General features: G+C 43.1%; 1 protein-coding gene and 1 pseudogene across 13 annotated transcripts in view; one reads left to right on the plus strand and one right to left on the minus strand.

Moving 5' to 3' along the window:
- Positions 1–23,353, minus strand: part of RALGPS1 (Ral GEF with PH domain and SH3 binding motif 1) — a 331,320-nt gene that overhangs the window by 222,068 nt on the left and 85,899 nt on the right. For all 13 annotated transcript variants that reach the window (XM_066367128.1, XM_066367127.1, XM_066367126.1 and 10 more), the window contains exons 2-3: positions 10,355–10,476; positions 6,546–6,653 (exon numbers count right to left, since the gene is read on the minus strand). In XM_066367128.1, coding sequence (XP_066223225.1) covers positions 6,546–6,653; positions 10,355–10,476 — 230 coding nt within the window. The remainder of the gene's footprint in view (positions 1–6,545; positions 6,654–10,354; positions 10,477–23,353) is intronic.
- On the plus strand, positions 2,190–2,333 carry LOC136396152 (small nucleolar RNA SNORA48; annotated as a pseudogene).

A 23,353-nucleotide genomic window follows, 5' to 3' on the forward strand; every position in this document is an offset into this window, starting at 1 on the left:
TGTCTCTCCCCGTTTCCAGCTTCAGAAAGATACAAAAAAGAAATAATATTCTCTGAGGCCCTTGCATGTTCATAATAGTTTATCACTGTCCTTCATACTTGAAGGTTTTGCTGGATATAAAATCTTTGGCTCACATTTTTTTCTTTCCTTGATTTATTTGTTATTGTACTTTCTTTCAGCAAAAAAAAGTGTTTCTGTCAAAAAGACTGATGGTAATCTACTTTATTTCTCTTATAAATCATTTGCTGTTTTGCCTAGATGCCCAAAGGATTTTTTCATTTAATATCCAGTAGTTTAGCAAGAGTATGTCTATGGTATTGACCATTCGGGGTTAACACTGTCAGCTTCATCATGTGTTTTCAATATGTAATTTCAAACCTATTTTTTTTTTTTGGTAAGAGTTTATAGTTTACATATCTGTTCAATTCTGTTGCCCTTTTATTCTCCTCTTTCAGGGATTTCTATTATCTATATGTTGGATCCTCTTTGCCTACAATTAACATTTGTCACTTTTTCCCAGTCTTATCTCTTTCTTCATTTATTTTTATCTTAAAATTTTTCCTGCCACAGGCATTTTCTGTTACATTTATCTATTCTTGTGTTTCTTCTAGTTCAACTCTCATTTCCAAAATGATTTTTTATTTTCGCTTTCCTAAGTTCTGTCACCTCATTCCTGAAGTTTTTCTATTCCAGATTTATTTTATTTTAGGCTTGCAGCATGATCTTAATGTCTCTTAGCTTATTTTGAAATAGAGAATTCATTTGTTTTCTTTGTGGCATGTCTTTCTGGCACTCTTTCATTATCTATAGGGATTCTCTCCTTACTCTTTTTTTCTTATAATAACTGAGAGATTTGACAGTAATAATTTCCTGTTGTTTATTTTTATGTAAAATCCATTTTCCTGAACTTTTTAGAGGGAAACATGGTTCAGGATAGCTCTCCTAACTTCATAGTGCTTTCCTTTGATTACTTTCATGTAGAGTTCAAAAGCATTCAGTTGTTTTGCAACACACACACACATTTTATTTATTTATTTTATTTATTTTTCCTTAACCATAACTTCCCCTATACTGATCATTTTGACTCCACTCCCACGCTGAATTTCTCTTTGGCATGGAGCTTTGTCCTGGAAGTGAGCCCAGGTGGGTTGGTTTCAAGAGATTATAGGGGCTAGTCCCTAGATCTCTTCCACCCAACCATTATTTGAGTGCTCAAGATTCCTCTCAGTTTTAGCTGTTGTTCTCACATTAACGTGCAGAACTTTCCAGTGAATTCCTGCTAAAATTTTGAGGTTCTCCTATTCTCAAGTCTGCCAAATGCCCCAGTACTTACTTCCACTTTTTCCTATACAGATGTTGACACTCTGCAGGTCTTGCTGATGGTGTAACCCCAGCTACTTGCATTTTGAGTTTGATAGGGATAACTTGTCACCTAGTTTTACCATAAATATTGTTAATGGGTTTCAGAGTTAGCAGTGTGGAATTCAGAAAGGATAAAAAAACTAAGCTGTTATCACCACCACCCTCCCAGAATCACTTAAATTATTTTTTTAATGGACTTTTGTTTCTCACTTTTTTCTTTCTTTCATATTATTATACAGAAAACTAAAATACCAGGTGGTCTGGTTCAATTCCAACACCTGGCAACTCCAATGCTTCCCCAGAGAGCAAAGACTCCAGGGGACCTGGCTTCACATCTAAGCTAAAGACACACCCGGCTCTGGCAAGGGCAGCTAAAGTTTTAGCACTGCACCCTCAAAGCACTCACCATCCTCTCTATAATCTTCCCAGCCTCAGAAAATTGGCCAGGGGCAGGCTGAGCAACACTCTAGGGCTGAGACTAGAAATCAGGCTCGAAGTCTCACCAAGGAGTCCTGCTGGGCAATGTTATTCTATGTGCAGCCTAATTCTCTGTCATTCCTCACAGTGAACAACTGTAAAGGGATTTTAAACCTCATTATTGCTTCATTCCTTTCATGAAACTATAAAAATACCAACAAGAAAGCAAAAGCAAACAGGATACAGCAGTCAGTCATCAGCTAGCGAAGTCCACGAAGTCTTCTAAAGAACAGGGAATAGAGCTTTACAGCTAAGAGTACAGACTAACATTGCACTGCCCAACATGGTGGCCACTAACCACATGTGGCTATATGAAATGTCAGTAGCACTTTAAATTTAAAATATACAGTAGCCCCTGGCAATGGGCAAGGAAGCACCTGATTGGTGGTGCTGCTCTTATATCAGTCAGGGGCAAAGCAGGTGTTCAGCCCTAGTTCATCCTAGCTTGATGCCATTATTGGTGACCAGAGCTGTTTCATGCCTAGGGCACATAAAAATAAATAAATAAATAAAAATGTTGGGGACTGAAATATAAACAGGTGTTTTTATATCTAGGGGACAGAGGTGCTGGGCCTAACCACCCATCTCACCTGCCCAGTTAACAAAGAGCTATACCTGATTATTGCTTGTCCCACCCCTGTTCTCTGGAGAAGGCTGGAAGCTAGTTTCTTATTGATGTAAAGTTAGATCTAAATGATATGGTGGGGGTTGTGTTTGAGTTGTCTTGGAAACAATCGAATTGCTAATGGACGTTTTTTTCCCTGAATAAAGATGGATGCGCTTCTGGGGGCCGCCATTGCATTGGCTCAGGAACAGTAGAGACTGTTTGCCGTGCGGTCCTCCTGAACCCAGCTTTATGTACATATCTTTAACTCTCTGTCTATCATTTATTTAATTCCATACCTTTTACCGTTCCAGGACCCCATAATAGACTTGTCTTGGCTGGATCACGACAAAAAAATAAAATAAAATACACATTGAGTTTGGAAGTCTCATTTTGAAAAAAAGAATACAGCCTGACCAGGCAGTGGCACAGTGGATAGAGTGTTGGACTAGGACATGGAGGACCCAGGTTCGAAACCCTGAGGTTGCCGGCTTGAGCATGGGCTCACCAGCTTGAGCACCGAATCACTGGCTTGAGTGTGAGATCACAGACATGACCCTATGGTCTCAGGCTTGAGCCCAAAGGTCACTGGCTTAAGCAAGGGGTCACTTGCTCTGCTGTAGCCCCCCAGTCAAGGCACATATGAGAATGCAGTCAGTGAAGAACTAAGGTGCCACAACTAAGAATTGATGCTTCTCAACTCTCTCTCTTCCTGTCTATCCCTCTGTCCCTCTATCTGTCTCTGTCACACTCACACACACACACACACACACACACACACACACACACACACACAAAGAATACAAAGTATTTTAATAATTTTATGTTGCTTACATGTTGAAATGTTAATATTTTAAATATACTAAGCTAAATAAAATATTATTTATTTATTTATTTATTTATTTATTTATTTATTTATTGTATTTTTCTGAAGTTGGAAACGGGGAAGCAGTCAGACTCCCGCATGTGCCCGGCCAGGATCCACCTGGCATGCCCACCAGGGGGCAATGCTCTGCCCATCTGGGGCGTTGCTCTGTTGCAACCAGAGCCATTCTAGCGCCTGAGGCAGAGGCCACAGAGCCATCCTCAGTGCCTGGGCCAATTTTGCTCCAATGGAGCCTTGGCTGCGGGAGGGGAAGAGAGAGACAGAGAGGAAGGGGGGGGGTGGAGAAGCAGATGGGCGCTTCTCCTGTGTGCCCTGGCCGGGAATTGAACCCGGGACTCCTGCACGCCAGGCCGACGTTCTACCACTGAGCCAACTGGCCAGGGCCAATAAAATATATTTTTAAAAGTAATTTCACCTCTTCTTTCATGTGGCTACAAAAAGGAATTTTAAATTGCATATGTGGTTCAGATTATATACCTGTTGGATAGTTCTGGGCTAGAACATCAGGCAGCCCTGGTTGTAAATCACAGGTAGATAGTGCTGCTTACTGTATGAAGAGATGACTTTCCTCTCCAAGCACTGACTTGCTCATTAGTATATTGAAATAATGAATGTACCGAATTTATAAGGCTGTTGTAAGAAGAAAATTAGATACTGCATGTAAAACATTTAGCTGAAGGCCTAGACACAGTTCAAAAATGGAGCTGCCCTTGTTATTACCATCCAGCATTAAGTAAAGGATGAGTAGATGAAGCTTTCAGACTTGGCTCTGCCCACACTTGACCTCGGTGAAAAAGTTTATCTCCTACATCTTTAGTTTCTTTTTTTTATTTTTTTTATTTTATTTATTCATTTTTAGAGAGGAGACAGAGGAGAGAGAGACAGAGAGAGAGAAGGGGGGAGGAGCTGGAAGCATCAACTCCCATATGTGCCTTGACTAGGCAAGCCCAGGGTTTCGACCCGGCGACCTCAGCATTTCCAGGTTGACGCTTTATCCACTGCGCCACCACAGGTCAAGCCTCTTTAGTTTCTTTATTAAAAAATTGGGAGGTGGCCCTGGCCAGTTGGCTCAGCAGTGGAGTGTCGGCCCAGTGTGTGGAGGTCCTGGGTTCGATTCCTGGCCAGGGCACACAGGAGAAGCGCCCATCTGCTTCTCCACCCCTCCCCCTCTCCTTCCTCTCTGTCTCTCTCTTCCCCTCCCGCAGCCAAGGCTCCATTGGAGCAAAGTTGGCCCGGGTGCTGAGGATGGCTCCATGGCTTCTGCCTCAGGCACTAGAATGGCTCCCGTTGCAGTGGAGCAATGCCCCAGATGGGCCGAGCATTGCCCCCTGCTGGGCATGCCAGGTGGATCACAGTCAGGCGCATGTGGGAGTCTGTCTGTCTGCTGCCCCCCTACCCACTTCTCATTTCGGAAAAATACAAAAAAAAATTGGGAGGTAATAATCTGCCTCATCAGATTGTTCTGAGGACTGAATTCTTCCAGTCAACATGGATTTATAGAGCACCTACTATAAGCTAGGCACTATTTAGGGCACTAGGAAATGAGCAATGAGCAAGTCAGATAAAATTTCTGTCCCTTGGGAGTTTATAATGCAGTAGAAAAACTACACTGTGAGAATAATGATGTAATGTTGGGTAAGAGATATGAAAAAAATAAAGCAAGGTAAGGGAGGTGAGAGTGATGGAAAGGTGCTACTTTAGTCCATGAAAGTCCTCTCCAAGGACTGACATTTGAACAGAGACTGAGACGCCTGGAGAAGAGCCGTCAGGACTGCAGAAAGAATAGGCAGGGATGTGGTGAGCCTCGGAAAGAAAGGTAGCCACTGCAACGCTAGGAGCAACGGGGATTGGGACAGGAGGGGAGGCATGGCCAGACCACAGAGGCGCCGGAGGCCTAGGAGCAACTCTGGGTCCCATTCTGGCACAAGAGAGCTGCTAGGTTCTATACACATTTTTTTTTTTTTTTTTTGAGAAAGGCAGGGGCATAGAGACACAGGAACATCAAGCTGCCCCTGTACATGCCCTGACCTTTGAATCGATCCAGCAACCTCCATGCTCTGGGATGACAATGCAACAAATCGGCTACCCAGCCAGGGCTTAATTTTTATTGGTTTTTCAGATAGAGTGAGAGAGAGAGAGAGAGAGAGAGAGGAAGGGAGAGAGAGGGGTGGGGAAAGGGAAGCATCTATCTGATTTTCCACTCAGCTGTGCATTCCTTGACGGCTTCCCATGTATGCCCTGATTGGGGATCGAACCTGCAACCTTGTTGTTTCAGGATGACACTCTTAACAGACCAAGCTAACCAGCCAGGGCCGAGTTCCACGCACATCTGAAAAGGATCCCTCGGACACAATGAAGGAGAAGATGCACGTGACAGGTTCAGCATGGCTGGGACAAAGTAAACTGGGAGCCAGTGGTGGCAGAGCAATAAGACCCTGGAGGGCATGAAACCTACTACATCAAGAGGACAAGGAAGAAGTGGGCCAGACGGGAAACACTGCGTGGTCTGCAGAGCTACATGGCCCTGGACAGCGCTCTCAGCCAGCTTGAGCTCGCCCCAGAGCCACTGCTCTGCCTCTGTCCCTCCAGTGACAGGAAGAAACCAAGTCACGGCAAACAGGAGCCAGCCCTGCTCCTCCGCACGGGGGCTCTCCCTCCGCAGACCAGCAGTAACACACTGGCTACAGAAAAACAAATTCTTAAAGATTTGTTATTACAAAAATTACCCAAATACTATTGTCTGTCATTGCAAAAAAAAATTCTACCTTATAAAATGTAGAAAATGCAGATAAATAAAAATAAGAAAAATTAAATTCCAATTTTCTAGAATGCGGTAACCAGAAACTATAGTAAATAATATGTTTGACTAGACTTATCCAGATATTTGAAATATGTAAACATCAAATCTAGAGCTTCTCTTATGCAAAATATACGTTCACTGTACATGCTTTTAAAAAATGGCATTGTTCTCTATAAACTGCTGTAAGCTGCTCCTCTCCCTTATTATTCACATATGCTGTGCATGCCTCCTTGGTGCTTCATTTCTAGACTGAAAGCATCCTGCTCTGTGCTGTGTGCTCCTTCATAAAGAATCTCTACTCAGTAATCCCATAGTGCTGAGCATGAGTGTTGTCGCCGTCTGGAGCAAAAAGCCCTGAGCAGGGAACCCCCAGCGCCAGTTGTGGGCCCAGTACCCATATCAGTTCTGCTACTTACAGCAAACTCCTCGGGGGTCACTTTCAAGACATCAAAGACAACGGCGTCGTAGCTCTTGCTGGCATAGTCGCAGCTCTGGCCCTCCAGAGAGTCTGAGCTGCTGCTGCCCTGTGAAGAACGGGGAGACAGTGCCACCTGAGTAATCGGCTGACTCCAGAGTCACTGCCTCCCACACCTCCGAACCAAGGAGGCAAGAGGCCGAACTGTAGAATGGTCGAAGCGTCTACTGTTGAGTGCTTTATTCTGTTCCAGGCACAGTGCTAGGCACAATTCACTCGCATACTCTTACTTAATTCTCATAACAACTCTGAGCACACACTATTACTATTCCCGTTTTACAGCTAAGGGAGTAGAGGCAAGTTACTTCCCTGAGGTATCTCAGCTAGGAGAGTGAAGTTCCAGAAAGTGGACCTGGTTCTGTAGCTATCTGATCCCAGAACACATCTCCTCCATCACCATACCCTCCCTGCTTCCAGCTGGCTGTGTGGTGGTGGGGTCACAAATACAGCCCACTCTTCCTTCGGAGGGAACAGGCCTTCACATCGTAGGAGCCTGAGGAATCGCTGTTGCGTTATGACTTTCCTGGTTTCACCATTCTTTTCGACTTGAAGTCATTGCAGGATATTGTTACACAAAATGTTAAACTGGTTCTCAAGGCTTATTTCATGCATGGGCCACTTGGAATTCAAGGCCTGTTAGCTGATGAGGTGAGAGGTGACCAGCTGCAATTGTAGAAGGGCGCAAAAGTTATATTTAGTCAGCCCCTTGTTAGGAAGAACACTGTGAATCCTGCAAGTAGAGAAATAGTCTCCCATAAAAGAGCGAGTTAAAACTCCCCAAATGTGGCCAGTTGCATGAAACCTAACATTGCAGGGATCCCAAAATGCTGAACATACCTTCTTTTCAATTTTATTTAATTTCATCAAATTCTACTTTGGAAACCAATCACACTTACCACCCAAAAATTGTGCCCCGTTCATAAATGGTTTTTTGCGTCTCAATCCATGAAGAGGGATTTTGTGGTTTCCATTAACCTCAACATCTTGGACTGGGATTTAGAGAATATGCTTCTATTAATTCCTCTTTATTTTACTCTTTCCAAAATGGCTATATCTGGAAAAACTTTGCAATCTTACTGGGAACAACTGAAAATGGAGGTTAAAAGGAGGAGCAGAAACTTAAACTTGTGGATTTTAATAGGTCTGTGTCATCTAAAGGTTTTACAAAGGAGTCTGCTATACCAGAAGCCCTAAGACAGTCTTAAGAAGCAAGGTATCATGGCGGTGAAGAGCGCTGACATCAGACCGACCTGGTTAAAATGCCAACTCCACACCAGCTGCGGTCTGACCTCAGTAAGTGACTTCATTTTACGGAATCTCAGTTAGCATCTGTAAAATGGCACTGTTGCAGCCCACTCTCCAGGGTTGCAGTGTAGGTAATATAAAGTGAAGCTCACAAAGCAACTGGCAAAATCCTCTCACCTCCCTGATGGGAGATACTGATTCTAGCACCTAGGGGCTTGGGCGGTTGTAGCTACTTTAAAAGTTGTGTGGGTAATGGGACAGTCTCCCCTGAGGAAAATCTGGGTAAAACTATTGAAAAGTAATAATCACTAATCCTGAATGCCTCTGGAACTGTCCGTCTACTCTATCTGTCTGAGCAGACAAGTACCTGTAAATCATTGTGACTTCCACACCCACCTTGCAGGAAACAGGCTGGATCAGGTAACAGGGCAGATTTTCTTTAGGGTGGTGTGTAGTGTCATCATAGTTAGTAGCACATCGTCTCACAAGTCACAGAAGTCTGGCCTTAAATCCCTACCCACCGCTGATCAGCTATATGATTTGAAGCCAGTTTATCGACCTTTCCCTGCCTTAGTTTTCTCATCAATAAACAGGGCAAAACAATGATCCATACCTCTTGGGATATTGTGAGGACTAATAATGCCTGAGAACATGCAAAAAAAGTGCCTAGTATACAGTAAGCACTAATCATGGGTGTGTATGTATATAAATGCATCATTCAGTCACTAGAATTTCTTGAGCATTTCAATTATACATGTATTCATTTATTCATTCATTCAACAAATATTTATTGAGTACTTACCAGGTTCTGGATACCCAACACATATATGTGTATACACACATATGTGTACATATACACAGTAGATAAGTACTCACACGCATGTATAAGGTCTACCAGAAAGTTCTGTCTGTTTTTGGAATAAAACAAAATACAAATTTTTTTTACCGTCAATAAACTTTATTAAATAATATAATTGCCATTATTATTAATGATTTCTTGCCAGCGTGAGGGCAATTTGTATATCCCATTTTTGAAAAATGTTTTATCTTTTGATGCGAAAAATTGAACCAGTGCTTGTTTGATATCTTCTTCATTTTTGAATTTTTTGCCCTTCAAAAAATTTTGTAAGGACAAAAACAAGTGATAGTTGGAGGGTGCTAAGTCCAGGGAATATGGTGGATGTGACAGACATGCTTCTGTAGCATTTCTTCCTTGTTGAAATTCGTAAAAATTACAGTGGCGTAAATGAACTTTATCAGTAGGCATGGGTACACTATCGCTTCACACATAAGACTAACGTGAATCAACTTTGTTTTAGTTAATTTGCTACGTCAGTATGTATACATTAAGTGATAAAAATAGAGAGGCACACATGTGCCAAATAAACGTGCTTACGTGTCGAAACTTGTTGTGATAGAAACGGACAGAACTTTCCGGTAGACCTTATACATATATACACACAGAAAGAGTAGAGAAGAAAGAAGTTTTACTCTAAATGAAGTGTAAATTGTAAATAAAAACAGTCTGATTCCTCTAGTTACCAGAGTCCATTCCTGGGACTTCAGGTTTTATAACTTTCCTGTAATGCCCACGGCATCTGCCCCAAACATACGCTCATACAAGGGTCCTTGTTTAATCAAAAGTTGCCCCAAATACATTCACTGCTGGTGGTGGCAGTGGCGGCGGCAGTGGTGGCAGCAGTGGTGATGATGTAGTAACTTTTTTAAACCTATATTGGTGCCATCAGGGAATTTTAAAAGGTACTCAACAAGTCTGCTTTTTAGAACCAGAGATCAAAATAGGGAAACTTTTGAAAGGTTTGTAAGAAATGAATTAGTTCCTGGGAATTTCTAGCTGATTACATAGGATCATTTCAAAAGCCCAGCTCAACTATGAGGGCCTTATGAGCTCAGGACACTGAGCACTGCCAGTTTGTCATAGGACCAGGCATTACTCATTGGACATGGTGGCATCCTTGTGCCTCAGAAGACACCCACTCCCCCTGCATGCCTCTGTTCCATTACTGAACTTGGAAAGCAAACTCCCAAACCTCTAGGGAAAAGGCCCTTGCCCAGGCCACTCTCAGACCACCAGTCCTTACAGCCATTTCCTACTGAGCAAGGTAAATAAGAACACAGGGCCAGTTGGAATCACTTCTGTCTGACTTCATTCTGGAATGTGTGACTTATTTATAATCAGCAGCGGCTTTTCTTGGGAAAGGTCTGATCTCTTCTTGCCACCAAAATGGAATGTGGCACTTGCTAAGACTGGACTGGGCAGGTATTTGTTTTTCTTTGAAGAGAACGACTTCAGAAAACATACTGATCCTCAGGACTGCCTGCCTCCCAAATCTCACGCCTGGCATAGCCAGGGGCCTCAGGAGTGCTAAGAATGGTGGTATTCATGGAGCCCTGTAGTCTTGCTGTCCATGACTCAGCTGGAGCCCGCATCAGCTGAGAAGCACCCCCCACCCTGCACCATCCAGATCCTCACAGTCTCTATACCTGTGGAGTGGCAGAGGTGACCAACACGCTAGCCATCAGACCATTCCTCTTGTACATAGTCTCCAGGCCACAGGGAGCTTCAGGGTAGCCTCTGTAGGTGACATAACCTGTCTGGAGAAGCCCTGCAAGACAAAGGACCTCATAAAAACCAGCTCTCAAAGCCAACTAGATCCCATCCCTGGGGAAAAGCTGTGCAAGACCTGAGCCGATGACCCTGGGGGAGAGCTTTAAATGGAAGGTTATACGCTGGCGGCCACCTCCAGACTAAATAAGGCCCATAGATATAGGTTGTTGGGCCTGTACAGGTTTCAATCATTTTTTAAGTTAATCACCAATGTTTAAAAATCAACAGGTTTCACACAGAATTCTAAATTTCTGACTTCTCTTGAAAATAGGAATACTGTCAGTAGCGGGCCCACACTCCTGCCTGACTACCATCAGCTGGGCTGAGCACAGGCTGCCCATCTGACTTTGCAACGTTTTACTATGTGCCTGGCCCTTCTGGGCACTAAATTTGTGACCTTGGTTTTCAAATGGAGGCAGATGAAGAAGACAACTGATTCTACTGTGTCTCCCTGTGGACCAGACCGTTTCATCAATACTAATACAGATAACAACTAATATTTGTACAGTACTCGCCATGTGCATGCGTTTTACATACCTTCGCTCCTCTAACCCTCGCAGAAGTTCTGTTACTACACCCATATTGCACCTGAGGGATCTGAAGGATAGCGAGCTAAAGTAAGTCAGGCGTTGGTGCCTTTGCTCATGCTGGCCCCCTATCCCATCCTCATTCAAGATCCTGCTCAAATGGCACTCCATCTGGCTTTCACACCTGGACCACCCAAAGCAAAACCAGTTCCTTTCATACCAATGTGTATATAATCCTAGTAGAGCATTTATCATATCACTGAACATCAAAGAACTGTAGCCATACCAGCTTTTTAGCAGGAAAGTGACAAGGAGAGTAGGGAGAATGTAATGGGGGAAGGGAAGGAGAAGGCAAAGGTATCAGTTGGCAGGCAACTGCAATTCTCCAGGCAAGAAAGAGATGAGAAGGGTCCTCTGAGCTGAGGTTGTAGCAGTGAAGTTAGAGAGAAGGAGACAGACTGAAATACAATAAGGACAGAAATTCAATAGAAAGAATGAGGGGGTGAGGGACAACAAGCTAAGGATGAATGGTTTCTGGTTGGTGGTACCAAAAGGATGGCGTGTCCTTCATCAAGGGAAGAAACAGAGGCAGTGTAGCATCTGGCCCAATAACCTGGTTGGTGAGAGATACATCCTGAAGCATAGAGGTAGTATAGCAGATGTGTAGGGAAAGTTGTTGAATTTAATTTGGGACATGCTGGATCTGTGGTGCCCATGAGAAAATCAATCTTGGAGAGCAAGGTCAAACCCAAAGGTCACTGGGAAAGATGGTCTGGAGGCAAATGGAAAAGAAGGAAGTATCAGTCTGATCTTGACTCTGTCTGAATACCCAATAGGCTTCCTATGGGCAGCCTGAGCTAGAAAGACAGAGTACTTGTTTCCGATCTGACTCCTACATGTCTCGCCACTGACAAAAACAGTCTTATTTATGGGCAGCAATTCTCAGACAAGTGATATTTCACCTGCTAAGAAAAAACAGAACCAACAGAATGGAAGATCCTTTTTGGGGCCCAGAGAAACGCCCACCCATCCACCTCTGGTCCCTGAGACCTAGCCAAGCCCCAACTCCTCATCAGAAACCAGACTGCCAACAAGGAGGTCAGCCCGGCCCAGGCCCCTCTCTAAGCACCCCTCTGCAACTCCCCAGGAGGGCCTCTGAAGGTAGGAACCAAGCCTGCCAGGCCAGACTAACTGAGCCACAGTGGCCACCTCATTCTGCTGGTTAACCAGATGGAGGCATTGCACCCTCAGGAGTAGAGGCTGGGTACAGGAACAGTCGGTCAGAAGGAGATGCACGGAGAGAAGCTGAAGAAAGAGCTGTGTTTGAAAGAGGAGGCACTGGGCCTGGTTCCCACTGCTTTGTAATAAATGTCTCTTTTCCAGTGTCAGATAGTTAGATTTCCAAAAGACCTTGACCAAAGCTATTTCCTAAACACCAAGTTCATGCCAAGTTTCACCCTGTGAAAACACAGGGACTCATCTGAATGGGGGAAGATATGTGTCATCATCCATCCATTCATTCACAAAGCGCCGACGTTATGTAAGCACTGGAGTTCGTGTTTGTGCCTTAGACCCTTTTGGCAGTCTGGTGAAGCCTCTGGGCCCTTTGTCACAGAAATGTTTCTAAATGCATAAAATAAAATTACACAGGAAACCAATTATATTAAAGTGCAGCCATTAAATTATTTTAAAAACAATTTGTAATGTAGTAATAGATGTAATTCATGTAAGGGAATATATGTATTTATTACTGCATTAAATAACAAGACCTATCAGTGCATCTGAAAACTACCATAGTTTCAAAGTAGTTTTGAGTACAGGCATTCTGAGATACCCAGAGTTATTATGTACTGTGATTTTTATTGGTGACATAGTCCTAGATACTATATTACTGTGATTCATTTGTCTATATTTATTAGTTACTGAGAGAAATGCTATACTTTAGTTAAATTTTTGTGAAAATAATGTCATTTTTTTCCCATTCAAATTCAGAATCGTTCCAGTCACTGAGGACCACAGGAAGTGAGCAGGCCCTGCTACCATAGAGTTTACATTCCAGGGTAGTCAGAAAATACACCTGAACAAAGAAGTCAATTTCAGATGAGAAATGCCTTGAAAAAATAAAATAGAGTGGAATACAGTATTTCTCAGGGTGGTCAAGGAAGGACTCTGCAGATGTGATGTTTGAACTGAACCTTAGAAAGGAGTCCTCCATAAAAAAGCAAGTGCAAAGGCCCTGAGACACAGGAACTCAGTAGCTTTGTGATAGAGGCAGATGGTCATAGCTGGAGCTTAGAGAGTGGGAGGTCTTAGAGAGACACAGAGGTGGGGAGTTTGGGTTTTCTTTGAATAGAGTAGAGGGTCGTGAGCAAGGGAGTGACATGATCTGATCTGTTTTTGAAGATCACTGTGACTGCCATGTGGAGAACTAGGATGGGAGAGCTAAAAAACAGGAGTAGTGAAGCCAGTGGTGGGTACAGGACAGTGATGAGTTGGACTGCCGGCCACGGGAAGAGGAATGGATTTGGGAAGGGGTCAGGAGGTGGAACAAACAAGACTTGCTGATGAACTGCTTGTGAGGGGAAAGGAAGGGCTGTTACAACTGGGTAGATGTTGACCCCACAGCCACATGCTGACCATCAGATTGCTTGTTCACTCAACACCACTCCACGGAGACAGCTGGCGGGCCGGTTCTGGGGATCCGGAGTTGAAGATGGCACAGCCCCACCCCCAGGATCCTGCTGTGTAGCATGGGAGAAAATCCAGTAAAGGCATATGCTGTAACAAATCATAGGTTCACCTCTTGGGGGGGTATTCAAAGAAGATATCACTGAGAAGAGCTGTTGAAATGCCTACTAAAGGATGAGTGGGGGTGCTCCAAGGCAAGGACAGAGAACGGGGAAGTCAGTCAGTGCATGTGGAGGCACGGAGGTGTGAAAAGACACCTGAGATGCCCCTCTGCCAGGAGCACAAGAGAGTGAGTTCCCCCTTCTCAGTTCACCCCAGCCCCGTCTCCATCCTAGACTAGCATGGGCACCGGGACATAGCAAGTAAGCCAGGCACAATGTTAGTTTTAACAGATGGCCCCGATACTACAGTCACATCACCAGCATTCTGCCATCCGCCCCCCGCCCCCCGTCTCTCCCTCATCTGTTCAGCAAACACACGGCAACTTCTCCTAAGCCCTGAGCTGTACAGGGCAGTCAGGCAGCCCTCAGCCTCGAGGGGCTCACATGCAGTCTGACCATCACTTAGTAGACACTGTTTCAGGCTCTGGCTCGGGGTTTATATGCATTAATTTTTTTTTTTTTTTTTTTACAGCTGAGGAAACTGGTGCTCAGAGAGAAATTACACTGTTAACTTGGGGATACACTTTCACATACCTGCATTAACTGTGTCCCCTGCTACATTGGAGGTAGTCTAGCCTAAAAGTAAGAGCACCAGCTTTTTAGTTTGGCTGTATTAATCTGTACACACCAAAACCCGATCTTTCCACCCTCCCTCTGCCTCTCTCACTTCTCTCTCTCTCTCTCTCTCTCTCTCTTTCTCTCTCTCTCTCTAAGGCTGCTAACACCTCCTTGGAAACCAAAACACTGCAGGAGAAAAAGCAATTCTCATGATGTAACTTTGCAAGCACGTGGCAGTTGTATCAGAACCACAAAACAATCTCACGTCTCTTATTTCCATATGACAGAGTCTGGGCTGGTGTGTGTGGGCTCCTGAGGAGGGAAGGAAAATCCCATATGCAATGCTGGTTTCCTTCCAAACTCAGAATTCTTCTTCAGCGTTTCAGGTTCAGGAAACCAAGAAAATAACATGAGATAGTCTGGTGCAGACAGACCACTGTTGAAAAGGAAGAATAACCACTTTTTCCTAAAGTTACAGAGTTTGTTTCAAAGAAAATACACACATCCAGGAATGTTCAATTACAAGAGAGTAATCTCTTCCAAATGTCCAGACAAGTATGAAAATGGACGCCAAGCCCAGTTCAGAGCCCAATTCCTCAGCAAGGGGCGTGCTGCTCTCCACAGACGTGGTCGAAGCTTGTTCCACCTTCCTGTGTCTAGAACAGAAACTGTGACAAAGACGAATAGAAAGAAAACAAAGATGGCTTCTGCTCACAACCCCTCCACCAATTTTTGGTCCACTTCTGAGGCAATAAGTGTACATACACACACACACACACACACACACACACCCTGAACTACAGACACAGGATCCGATTTTGTATTGTCAAAAGGTTTTCCCCAGGGCAACCACCACTCTGTGGCTGGCCTACCAGCCGGTAGCTCAGGAAGACTGGCCTTGTGCGGGCTGGCACTGCTGTTATCTCTGCCTCCTCCTGACCCCCTCTGGACTAGCCAAGCTTCTTCTCCTGGGAAGCTGCAGTGTCAGGTGGCTTTCAAAGAGCAGCCTGGCCACGTAGACACGGCAGACCCGCAATGCCGTCGTTCACGGTAGTGCTTGCCCTCACCCTCCCCTGTTCCTTGCAAACAATCCCGCCAGATGTTCAACATCCAACATCTCACCTCCTCACTGAGGGAAGGCTAGACAGCTGAGAAGGCACTGCTGTGCCTCCGTGAAGGAGAGAAAGCAGCTGCACTTGGGAGAGAGGGCTGGGTTTTGAGATTGAAGGTCTGCAAATATGATACCATGAAAAGGGGATAAACTTGTGAGAGTGAGCAAACCTGGAGAAAAGAGTTAGGATGGGGTATCTACTTGGGCAAGGGAAGCACCGACATTTATGGAGCTGGGGCAGGACTGGCACAAGCAGGCAGCGACCCACGAACTCCTGTGACAAGCGCTGGCCCAGCCCTGCCCCAGCCCACACACCGTGCTGAGGCCGGAGAAGCAGAGGTGAGCAGAGCCCAGCTCAGCCTCAGAAGCCCAAGTCCAGCCGAGATGCCTAACCTTTCCAGGTAGGAGGACTTTCCAATTTTTTAAATGAAAGTAATACATGTACATATTAAAATGATATAAACTGGGGGGACAAAAGGTACAAAGTACAAAAGAAAAGTCTCCTCCCCCATAGCCCCTGGTCCCTGCGCCCAAGGTCAGATAGTTCACATAGTGTAGGACAGCACTTAAACACACATCCACAAATGTATAGATATAAATAAATATACAGATATATCAGTAGATATGAAAATGCATTTGAGACCTTCCTTTGCAACAACAGTAATTTAGTTCTCTTTTTCACATCTGCTGATTAAGAAAAATCCTTGATGACAAAAAGCTATGACAAATCACCAACACTTTTTTTTAAATTTATTTATTAAATTTAATGCAGTGACATTGATAAATCAGGGTACATATGTTGAGAGAAAACATCTCTAGATTATTTTGATATTTGATTGTGCTGTATACCCCTCCCCCAAAGTTAAATTGTCTTCTGTCACCTTCTATCTGGTTTTCTTTGTGCCCCTCCCCTCCCCTCCCCCAACCCCTCTCTCCGTCTTCACCCCCTCCCCCCTCCCCCCACCCCCCACCCCTGTTGCCATCACATTCTTGTTCATGACTCTGAATCTCATTTTTATGTCCCTTCTATGTATGGATTCATGTAGTTCTTAGTTTTTTTTCTGACTTACTTATTTCACTCCGTATAATGTTATCAAGGTCCATCCATGTTATTATAAATGATCCGATGTCATCATTTCTTATGGCTGAGTAGTACTCCATAGTATATATGTACCAAAGCTTTTTAATCTACTCGTCCTGTGACGGACACTTGGGTTGTTTCCAGATCTTCGCTATTGTGAACAATGCTGCCACAAATATGGGGGTGCATTTCTCCTTTTCGAGCCGTTCTATGGTGTCCTTGGGGTATATTCCTAAAAGTGGGACAGCTGGGTCAAAAGGCAGTTCGATTTTCAGTTTTTTGAGGAATCTCCATACTGTTCTCCACAGAGGCTGCACCAGTCTGCATTCCCACCAGCAGTGCAGGAGGGTTCCCTTTTCTCCACATCCTTGCCAGCACTTATTCTGTGTTGTTTTGTTGATGAGCGCCATTCTGACTGGTATGAGGTGATATCTCATTGTGGTTTTAATTTGCATTTCTCTAATGATTAGTGATGTTGAGCATTTTTTCATATGCCTGTTGGCCATCTGTATGTCCTCTTTGGAGAAGTGTCTATTCATCTCTTTTGCCCATTTTTGGATTGGATTGTTTGTCTTCCTGGTGTTGAGATTTATGAGTTCTTTATAAATTTTGGTTATTAACCCCTTATCAGACGTATTGTCAAATATGTTCTCCCATTGTGTAGTTTGTCTTTTTATTCTGTTCTTGTTGTCTTTAGCTGTGCAAAAGCTTTTTAGTTTGATAAAGTCCCATTTCTTTTTTTTTTTTTTTTTTTAATTTTTTTTTTTTTTTTCTTTTTCATTTTTCTGAAGCTGGAAACAGGGAGAGACAGTCAGACAGACTCCCGCATGCGCCCGACCGGGATCCACCCGGCACGCCCACCAGGGGGAGACGCTCTGCCCACCAGGGGGCGATGCTCTGCCCATCCTGGGTGTCGCCATGTTGCGACCAGAGCCACTCTAGCGCCTGAGGCAGAGGCCACAGAGCCATCCCCAGCGCCCGGGCCATCTTTGCTCCAATGGAGCCTTGGCTGCGGGAGGGGAAGAGAGAGACAGAGAGGAAAGCGCGGCGGAGGGGTGGAGAAGCAAATGGGCGCTTCTCCTATGTGCCCTGGCCGGGAATCGAACCCGGGTCCTCCGCACGCTAGGCCGACGCTCTACCGCTGAGCCAACCGGCCAGGGCAAGTCCCATTTCTTTATTCTGTCTTTTATTTCACTTCCCCATGGAGATAAATCAGCAAATATATTGCTCCGAGAGATGTCGGAGAGCTTACTGCCTATGTTTTCTTCTAAGATGCTTATGGTTTCACAGCCTACATTTAAGTCTTTTATTCATTTTGAGTTTATTTTTGTGAGTGGTGTAAGTTGGTGATCTAGTTTCATTTTTTTGCAGGTAGCTGTCCAATTTTCTCAACACCATTTGTTAAAGAGGCTGTCTTTACTCCATTGTATTTCCTTGCCTCCTTTGTCAAATATCAGTTGTCCATAGAACTGTGGGGTTTATTTCTGGGTTCTCTGTTCTGTTCCATTGATCTATATGCCTGTTCTTATGCCAGTACCAGGCTGTTTTGAATACAATGGCCTTGTAGTATAACTTGATATCAGGAAGTGTGATACCTCCCACTTTATTCTTCTTTTTTAAGACTGCTGAGGCTATTCGTGTTCTCTTTTGGTTCCATATAAATTTTTGGAATATGTGTTCTATATCTTTGAAGTATGTCATTGGTATTTTAATTGGTATTGCATTGAATTTATAGATTGCTTTGGGTAATATAGACATTTTAATGATGTTTATTCTTCCTAACCATGAGCACGGTATATGCTTCCACTTGTTTGTATCTTCCTTGATTTCTTTTATCAATGCTTTGTAATTTTCCGAGTACAAGTCTTTAGTCTCCTTGGTTAAGTTTATTCCTAGGTACTTTATTTTTTTGGTTGTAATTGTGAAGGAGATTGTTTCCTTAATTTCTCTTTCTGACTGTTCATTGTTGGTGTATAAAAATGCCTCTGATTTCTGAGTATTGATTTTATATCCTGCCACTTTGCTGAATTCATTTATCAGGTCCAGTAGCTTTTTGACTGAGACTTTAGGGTTTTCTATATACAATATCATATCATCTGCAAATAATGATAGTTTTACTTCTTCTTTTCCAACTTGAATGCCTTTTATTTCTTCTTCTTGTCTGATTGCTGTGGCTAGGACTTCCAGGACTATGTTGAATAAGAGTGGTGAAAGGGGGCACCCCTGCCTTGTTCCTGATCTTAAGGGGATTGCTTTTAATTTTTGCCCATTGAGTATGATGTTGGCTGTGGGTTTGTCATAGATGGCCTTTATCATGTTGAGGTATGTTCCCTGTATTCCCACTTTGCTGAGAGTTTTGATCATGAATGGGTGCTGGATTTTATCAAATGCTTTTTCTGCATCTATTGAAATTATCATATGGTTTTTCTCCTTCTTTTTGTTTATGTGATGAATCACATTGATTGATTTACAAATATTGTACCATCCTTGCCTCCCCAGAATAAATCCCACTTGATCATGGTGTATGATTTTTTCCATATATTGTTGGATCCGGTTTGCTAATATTTTGTTGAAGATTTTAGCATCTATATTCATCAGAGATATTGGCCTATAATTTTCTTTCTTTGTGTTGTCTTTGCCTGGTTTTGGAATCAGAATTATGCTCGCCTCATAAAAGGAGCTTGGAAGTCTTCCTTCCTCTTGAATTTTTTGAAATAGTTTGAGAAGGATAGGAGTTAGTTCTTCTTTGAATGAATATTTGGTAGAATTCTGTTGTGAAGCCATCGGGCCCTGGACTTTTCTTTGTTGGGAGTTTTTTGATAACTGTTTCGATCTCATTTGTTGTAATCGGTCTGTTTAGGTTTTCTGATTCTTCCAGATTGATTTTTGGAAGATTGTATGTTTCAAGGAATTTGTCCATTTCATCTAGGCTGTCTAGTTTTTTGGCATACAGTTCTTCATAGTATTTTCTTACAATATTTTGTATTTCTGTTGTGTCAGTTGTTATTTCTCCTCTCTCATTTCTAATTTTATTTATTTGAGTCCTCTCTCTCTTTTTCTTGGTGAGTCTAGTTAAAGGTTCATCTATCTTGTTTACCTTTTCAAAGAACCAGCTCCTAGTTTCATTGATCTTCTGTATTGTTTCTTTAGCCTCTATGTCATTTATTTCTGCTCTGATCTTTATTATTTCCTTCCTTCTACTACATTTGTGCTTTACTTGCTGTTCTTTTTCTAATTCTTTTAGATGCAGGGTTAAGTTGTTTATTTGAGCTTTTTCTAGCTTCTGAAAGTGTGCTTGTAGTGCTATGAACTTCCCTCTCAGCACTGCTTTCGCTGTGTCCCATAAATTTTGAGTTGTTGTATGCTCATTGTCATTCGTTTCTAGGAATTTTTTTATTTCTTCTTTGATCTCATTCTTAATCCATTCATTATTTAACAACCTGCTATTTAGTTTCCATATGTTTGAGAATTTTTGAGCTTTTCTGTTGTGATTCATTTCTAGTTTCATGCTGTTGTGATCGGAGAAAGTGCTTGATACGATTTCAGTCTTCTTAAATTTGTTGAGAGCATTTTTGTGCCCTAACATGTGGTCTATCCTAGAGAATGTACCATGAGCACTTGAAAAGAATGTATATTATGCTGGTTTAGGGTGAAAGGTTCTGAAGATATCTATTAAATCGAGTTGATCTAGTGTTTCCAATAAGTCTGCTGTTTCTTTGTTAATTTTCTTTCTTGAGGATCTATCTAGTGATGTTAGTGGGGTATTGAAATCCCCTACTATTATAGTATTGCTGTTGATCTCGCCCTTTAAATCCATCTAAGTTTGCTTTATATATTTAGGTGCTCCTATATTAGGTGCATAGATATTTATAATAGTTATATCTTCCTGTTGGATTACTCCCTTTATCATTATGTAGTGGCCTTCTTTATCTCTTACTATATCCTTTGTTTTAAAGTCCAATTTGTCTGATATAAGTATTGCTACCCCAGCTTTTTTTTCATTTCCGTTTGCATGAAACATTTTTTTCCATCCTTTTACCTTCAATCTATGTGTGTCTTTTGTTCTAAGGTGTGTCTCTTGTAGACAACATATGTATGGGTCCTGTTTTCTTATCCATGCAGCTACCCTATGTCTTTTGATTGGATTATTTAATCCATTTACATTTAAGGTTATTATTGATATGTAGTTGTTTATTGCCATTTTCTTCTTTAAAGGTGTATTCCTTTTTTTGCTGTATTCTTTTCCCACTTTGATCTGTTTACACCAGGCCCCTTAACATTTCCTGCAGCATTGGTTTGGTTGTAATGAATTCCTTGAGTTGTTTTTTGTCTGGGAAGCTTTTTATTTCTCCTTCAATTTTAAACGATAGCCTTGCTGGATAAAGTAGTCTTGGTTGTAGGTTCTTGTTCTGCATTACTTTGAATATTTCTTGCCATTCCCTTCTGGCCTCAAGTGTTTCTGTTGAGAAGTCAGATGTCATCCTTATGGGGGCTCCTTTGTAGGTGATAACTTTTTTTTCTCTTGCAGCTTTTAATATTTTCTCTTTATCGCTTAGCTTTGGTATTTTAATTATGATGTGTCTTGGTGTAGGTTTCTTTGGGTTTCTCTTTAATGGAGTCCTCTGTGCTTCTTGGATTTGTGAGAGTTTCTCTTGCATTAATTTAGGGAAGTTTTCAGCTATGATATAATTGAACAAAGTCTCTATCCCTTGTTCTTTTTCTTCTTCTTCAGGAACCCCTATGATGCGGATGTTATTTCTCTTCATGTTGTCACAGAGCTCTCTAAGAGTTTCCTCTGACTTTTTGAGTCTCTTTTGTCTTTTCTTCTCTGCTTTCATGCCTTCATTCCAGTTGTCCTCTAACTCGCTGATTTGATCCTCTGCTCTATCTATCCTGTTATTAATTTCTTCCATTGTGGTCTTTATTTCTGATATTGTATTTGTCATCTCCAACTGATTCTTTTTTATACTTGCTATTTCTTTATTTAGGTTTTCATACTGACCCTCCATTGTTGTTCTAAGATCCCTAAGCATCCTTACAATCATTATTTTGAACTCCGCATCTGGAAGTTTGATTATTTCCATATCACTCAGTTCATCTCTCGAAGGTGTCTCTTGTGGTTTCATTTGGATTGCACTCCTTTGTCTTCTCATCCTCTTTTTTGGGGGGGGTATTTTATTTGTAGAGTTGGTTGAGTCTAGGCTTGGTGTTGTCTGCCTCCAGTTTTCAGTTGTGTTATTTCTAGGTCTTCTTGGGTTGGTATCAGCTGCTATCTGTAATCCACTTTCGGATTTGGGCAGCTTTGAAGTCTTGATTTGTTTGTTTTCTTAACAGGTGATAGTCTTGTTTACTGATATCAGCAGGGAGCTTCCTTGAAACTGTATCCAGGAATGCGATGAGTGTAACCTGAGACTCTGAAGGCCTCTTTAGCCAGCTAATCTCACTGGGGGCAGGGTGTTTTCTCAGCTTCAGTAGGGGGAGGTGTATCTCAGATCTCCATTGAGACCTGAGTTACTGCCCCTCCTCCTCACTTCTTGTTTTCAGCTGTGTCTTGTTGTGCTAATTGGAGCTGGAGAGATGTCTGGAGATCTCTGATCCGGAAGCACTTCAGCTCTGTTTTGTGAAAGGTTCAGTCCCTCCCCCAGCTATGGCCGCCTCCAGCACGGATGAGTCAGCCCTTTTAGCTCGTCTCCTGCATTCCTTAGCCCCTCACAGTCTGTCCCTCTCCCTGTCCTCTCCACCTGGGAGATAAGCTGGTCCTTTCAACGCACCTCGCTCCCTGGTTGCCAGGCAAGTGGCTGTGAGCAGTAGTTTCTGCTCCCCTCCCTCCGAGATCCTCTCTGGGCTCTCAGCCCCACCCCACCCCCTCCGTTCCGGCAAGCAGAGGAGGTTCAGGCACTCCCTACCAGGACTCCTGTGGTTTCTTCTTTGCTCCTTGGTTTTTGAGAGCCGTTCTTGCAGTTCAGAGTTGGTTTTTCATGCTGATTTTTCCTAAATTGATTTGTATTCCAGTTTGGTGGTGAGAGCTGGGCGTCTGTGTATCCGCCTACTCCACTGCCATCTTTTTCTTCCACCAACACTTTTAAGTGAATGTGTGGTTTAACAATCACAGAAATACCTACGTTCACCTGGAAAACAGAGGGGTGTGTTTATAGCGCCCAGTCTTCAGTCTGCGGACAGTGCGGAGCACACTGGACGTGGGCAGGCCTTGCAGTCACCTGCAGCTCAGCGTGCTCCACCCTGGAGGGCACACCTGTGATCGCAGGCCTGGTAAAGCTAAGAACAGGGCAGCTACAGCACAAGCTCTGAAGCAGTAAAAGGAGCCAGGTATCTCTGTGGCTTAGAGAACAGATGTATCAGGATTTGAATTCTCATCTATCCTTTACTTTGTGTCCTTGGCAAGTTTCTTGACCTGGCCAAGCCTCATCTTCCTCATCTGTAGAAATGGGAGAATGTGGTACCGCCCTCACAGATGTTGAAGGACTCACAGCAGGATGTACGTTAGAAGCACTGGGCAGTGTGTCTCAGTGAATGACAGCCATCACTAGTGCTAATGCCCGTCACCACTCCCTTCACCCTCCCTGGGGCAGGGTGGGCATGGGCAATGCTTTCTTAGCACAAGACTATGAGAAATCAATTTGAAGTTAAGGCAACAGGAGGAAGATGAGTGATGAATATGCATTTCTCATAAAACCAGGAAAGGGTTCTCAAAAGAAAACTAATTCTCTGATTGCCAGAATAGTTTTATT

Source organism: Saccopteryx leptura, chromosome 2 (assembly GCF_036850995.1).
Source record: "Saccopteryx leptura isolate mSacLep1 chromosome 2, mSacLep1_pri_phased_curated, whole genome shotgun sequence".
Taxonomy (NCBI): domain Eukaryota; kingdom Metazoa; phylum Chordata; class Mammalia; order Chiroptera; family Emballonuridae; genus Saccopteryx; species Saccopteryx leptura.